The sequence below is a fragment of the Atta cephalotes genome, assembly GCF_000143395.1.
Source record: "Atta cephalotes unplaced genomic scaffold scaffold00043, whole genome shotgun sequence".
NCBI lineage: Eukaryota > Metazoa > Arthropoda > Insecta > Hymenoptera > Formicidae > Atta > Atta cephalotes.
Window position 1 is genome coordinate 70396 of NW_012130107.1, and position 5781 is coordinate 76176.

The 5781-nt window shown below is 34.9% G+C and overlaps 1 protein-coding gene across 1 annotated transcript in view; it reads right to left on the reverse strand.

Annotated features, from left to right (window-relative positions):
• The window catches only part of LOC105622332, a gene marked incomplete at its 3' end in the record, with an annotated part of 62219 nt that extends 56656 nt beyond the window's left edge, over positions 1–5563 (reverse strand). The window contains exon 1 of the mRNA XM_012203750.1: positions 2494–5563. Within this exon, the coding sequence (XP_012059140.1) occupies positions 2494–5563 (3070 nt within the window). The remainder of the gene's footprint in view (positions 1–2493) is intronic.
• Between the last annotated feature and the right edge of the window lie 218 nt (positions 5564–5781).

Genomic DNA, 5781 nt, shown 5'->3' on the forward strand with positions numbered 1-5781 from the left:
GAGAGAGAGAGAGAGAGCAATCTATTGATAAATTTAGCGACAAATTGAACCTAGTTTTTCAAATTTAGTTTTTGTTCGCTGGTTGATGATTTTTGTCGAGCTTCCGGGGATTTATCCGCGCCTATAAGCCGCTTAAATCTCTCTTTGGAGGAAGTATCAATAAAACCGATTACAACCATCGTGAATACCAACGAGTTGAAGCCAACTGGTTGAACGTAAGCTTACAGCGACGCAGTATCACACGTTCACCGATAACTATTAACCCAGGTCAAGATGAAATATATGAATTGAATAGAAAATTCGTATTCCGAACATAGTGGAGATAGCTCACATTATTTGATATCTGTTGAATAATACAACAACTTCAATTTTTCGGACGTTTTCACTAGTGCAGTATTATTATGGCGCGCACATTTTCTACAGCATGACTTTTACTGAGATTGGTACAGAATAATTATGCCATATGCACCACAATTGTTTCTTTTGAATTACAAATGATTCTACACGTTGCCTCAAGCAAACGTGTTAATTCAAAAAATATCTTTGCGAAAATTTTGTGAATTGGAAAACAAGCTAGAATTATAAATTCTCTCAAAAGAAAGAATTTTTATTTCTTTTCGTGAAATTATAAAATAAATTACTTTGCGTAATTAACACAAGAAAAATAGATACTTTTGCAAAGAGTTAAAGTAATTCTTCTATATTTTACAAAGAAATTGTATTGTTGAAAATTAAAATGAAAGAATTATTAATTGTACAGCAATCAACGTTCGATTCTAAACTGTTTTTGTTGTTTACACTAACAACGATAAAATGCACCTATCAGCATACGATAAATCTCGTTTCAAATTTATCGAATGCTGGTGTTTCTGTGAGTTTCTGGGATAGTCGTTACCTTGTGAAAAGCTCGATTCTTCCCAACTTCCGGAAATTTACCGACAGTCGGTCAGGGAAACTTACCGGTAGTAAATCCGCTTCTTGAAAATTGTAAAATATTGATGTTTAATATTGTTTTATTTATCTATTAATTATTAGTATATAGAAGTGAGTTGAGAAATAATACGTTGCTTGTAACGTCGTTACCGTTACAATCTTTTTTTTTCAATAACGAGTATATTTTTTCAATAACGACTTTACAGTTCTCTATTTGTAACACGTTAATAGTAACACAGTTACATTTCTTTGGTAACGATAGCGAATATAATCGTTACTTTGTACAATACGTGTATGGAACGTGCAAAAACGAATTTTTTTATTATGTTGCGACCACAACTACTATAGACTTCGTGTTGATTGCTCAATTAGTAAAATAAACAATTAGATAAATTACTCTAAAAAAAGATTATCAAAATTTGAAAAAAACAAAAATTATAACGACTCATTAGTTTTTGAATAACGGTAATATTAACAAATTACCTTTTTTAAATCAGTTATAAATATTTACAACAATAACAAGTTGCTTTTTCAGTAAAAAGAACGATAATGATAACAAGTTACTTTTATGAAGTAACTTTTTCCCAACTCTGTATATGACATCTGAAACTACTTTATCAAATATAAAATGCTTGTCGTAACTAACTCTGCTCCTATATACAATCTTCGTTGAGAAAAAGAGGTGTTAAGTTAATGAAAATATATTTACTGTTTATAAAAAATTTTAAATCACGATTTTCTGGTGAGAAGTTTTATACTTTTCTTGAACAGGTATAGAAAAAAATATTTAAACATTAAAATAAACAAAATTAATGGCAATCAACATGCATTATTCGTGTATTTAAAAATTAGAAAACAAGTTTAAAAGCAATTTGTCTATGTTTTTTTTCGCGTAAATGTAAATTTCTCTATCGTGTAAAAAGACTAGCAATGATGTTGCTGGTATACATACATGCATGCACATATGATTTTCGCCTTGAGTGTATCCAATCATTGCGCTGCATCAAGGCGATAATAAGTTCATTTCACTAGAAATTACATGGCGTGATTTCGCTAACGTAATTTTCCAAATCTCTAGAGATATTATAGGCCTGCGGCATCATAGCGCTTCCAATGACAGTAGATGTTTCAATGGTAGATGAGAAATTCTCTTAAAGATGAGAAATACATGATAATCATACTCAATTTTGCACAAAAAAACAAAATTCCACGTTTATGTTTAATTTTAGTATAAAATATGAAAGAATAAAGATGTGTGTGTGCATGTGCGTGTGCGTGTGCGTGTATTTCAAATTAAATCAAGAATGAAAAAAGCAATTTTTTAAATAAGTTAAGTAAGGTAAAAGAAGACGATATAATATTATTAAAGAAGAGTGTTTACACGATTCGTACATTAAGTTTAATATCGTATTTCCTGAATTAATTTAATATGAAAAATAGCATTACATATGAATTGCAAGATAAAAATTCGCTGTCTGAAAGGTATGGCACGTACTAGATACGTGCAACATATGTAAGAAAGTGCATTATCATCGTATTTCGGTTGTACCACGTACGTACCTTTAATGAAATCCACTGCCATCTCAAGACCGTACGTGTCCTTGTCACAGTCATCGAGTATATGCGCTCCGATCTTGACTCCAGGCACAATCTCCCGATCATTGAGAGCGTCCAGCGTATACAGCATGGCTTCCAGAGCTTGAACTCCACCCTGAGGCATCACACGTCCGCATGTAATTGTATCTTCCCTTTCGTGCACCATCATTAGTCCCCCGAGGACAAGATCACCTTCCACCACCGCGCTATGTTTTACAGGCCACTGATCTGAGTGCACGTCACCGGCCGATGAGTCGACGATGTTCTCCGTAGTAATGTTCTCGGAGACACCTTGAGAAGGATTACTATTCCTTTGATGAAATGGGTCAATGGTCCAAACGGATTCATTACCATGTTCCTCTTGCAAATTAATGAGCTCGGTCGAAGACACATCGAAGAGGTTCTTGTTTGTAGTGTCAGATACATTTGATTCCATAGATTTCGAAGAAATCTTTTTCAGAATAATAGAATTGCCTATTTTGGTTATCATGTTCGATCGATCGAGCGCTTTGATTTGGAATTGCGTATTTACCAAACTGACATTTAACGTTTTTGGAGTATCTATCAACGATATCTTTAATGAATCAGAAGCATCAGAATCCATTGTTGTCGAAGTGTTTGTGTATCTTTCGTCGTGATCGGTCGTCAATGAGATTGATTGCCACTCTTTCTGGAACTCTTTGTATTTTGAAGTATACGGCAGTGTTTCCATAGATGTAAGAACTTTTTTCGTGTCAGTTGATGTTTGATATTCGCTATTTGTTTGAATCGTCGAAATGGATGGATTCATAGTAAATTCGATTAGCGAATTCGATGTTGTCCTTGCCGTATCGAGTGTTTTCCACGTCTCACTGTCGAATTTGGTTGATGTCGAAATCCCTGGAGTATTCCGATCTTCATGACGTTTATATCGTCGCTTTTTTGAATTATGGACACCGCCGCTTCGTGAATAAAATCCAGATTCTTCATGCGTATCATGATGATTTTTACCTCGTCTCGTCGTAACTCTGACATTTTCTAATCCGGACTCATCCGTAAGTTTGCTAGATGACTGCACATGCCCATTAATCTTCTGCATCCCGGTCGAATTATCGCTGACATTCGTTGCACCGAAAAAGATAGATTCACTCTCGGTTGAAATTCTTCGAGGCTCTTCGTTGAGTTCTGATCCTCCATCAGTTGTCTTAGTGATGTGTGGAGGCCGTGCGCTGATATTGATTGCGTGAAATTTCCTCGAGTATTTCGGGTGTTCATGAGCTTTTCCGGGGAGGCTGAATTTTGCGATCCTCGATGGATCGGAGACATTCCAAAGGTTGATTCGAAATGCGTCACGAACTTCGGCCTCGAACTCGGTTGTCTGCGGGCGCTCGCAGTTCGCGTCGGATTCGACGTGTCGTACGTGCATTGGATTCCTTTTCTGCGTGACTGAAATACGCTTTGGTATCTGATAGCTTAAGTTGGATTTGTCATTTTTCTTGATATATAAATTAGTTGGTAACAGATTACGTTCGAGTTTATGCATGTTGTGCGTCGCGTAATTTACAGCGGCAGTAATCTCTCCTTCAGTTTTTTTTCTTATATGCATTTTGCTAAGATTCGCTACTTTTCTATTTATTCTCACATTATTATTACTTTTTGAATAATGATATTGATATTGCGAATCAGATATATCACTTGCTTTTAATAAATTCCTTTTCTTGTATAAAAAAGGACGTCTCGTAAAACTGATTCTTTTTCTAGTAAAATGGTTGTCGAGCGAATTTAATACGTGAAAAGTGAACAAATCGATATTCCCATTTTCCTTCTTGTTCCCATGTGTATCTGTACTTACTTTAAATCCTATCTTTGAATATTCGTTGCGTTTGTACGTTTTGGTTGCTAGAAACTTATCCGCTTTATGCGATTTCAAATATTCGTCCTCCAAAGAGTAATACGGACTTACGGTGTTTTCTTCATCATTAACTTCTCCATTTGCATTCGAGATTTTGGAACTAAAGATTAATGTAGTCTTAGTAACAGGAATGGAACGATCGTATAATGAATTTTCTATGATTGCATTATCTGTGGTAGTTATAACAGTTTCACTCTCACGACTCCGATCTTCCTTTGAACGTAAGTAATTTGAAAAAGTTGGCTTTATTCTTTGAGACTCGCCATTGACTTTAATATAAATCATTTTATTCGTGTTGTTTTTTGTCTGCTCGAGATTTTGGCAGGAACCTCTTTCATCTCTATTGTGTTTGTGTTTTTCATTCGTATATCTGGAATCGATACCTTTCGTAGTATCGAGTTGCGAGATATCGAAATTTTTAAACTTTTGTATAGAACTATCTTTCTCTCTACTCTTTGTGAATTTGTCTGGAAAGAATGCGGTCATTCCATTTTCTTCGCTAAAGACTTGATCCGTCTCGTGCTTTTTCCATTGTCCATTTTTCTTATCCAACGCCTGAGTATTGTGTCTTATCATTTCTATCTTTTTATGATCATTCAAGAACACATTGATAATTCTTTTCTTACATCTTCTCCGTCTTGAGGTACTTTCCGATTCTCGAAATGTCGATGGCAATGGGCGTAGGCTAGAGATTAATTCAAGATCATTTTGTGACTTTTTCATATCAATAATTTTCGATAACCATATGTTTTCTGTTGCTGCTCTTTTTGTAATCAGTCCCGCATGTTTGTCGTCTTTCAAGTACTTCGTTGTCGTCATTGCATTTGACATCGTAATGTGCTTTTCATATCCACTGAGTCGCGAATCGCGATTTTCCGTATTTTTGAATTCTAGAGAAATTGCTTTCACATGCATTGGTGAACGATCATTTGATTTAAAATTCTCTCTCGTGTATCGCAACCTCGAATCATCAACGTTCTTATCAAACATATGATACGTTTCTTCATGATGAATTTTGTAAGGAGAGTCTTCATTGTTGTTTTGTGGATTATTAAGAACCTGTTCATCAGTTAAACCATTGTTCAAAATCAGGAATATCGTCCACATGGCCAGAATGGCCGTCCAACCAAAGTTTCGCCACATTACATCACCTCTTCGTCTCATTAATCATTGCCAAATCCTGAAAAAAAGCAAAATATTTCATTATACTATTTATATTGATTAATTTATTTGAAAGAATTTACGCAACCAGTACAAATTATGTTTATTTATTATTCTTTTCGATTATGCAGTTTATATTTAAAACACACGCATACACACACACACACACACACACACACACACACACACACTATTTATTT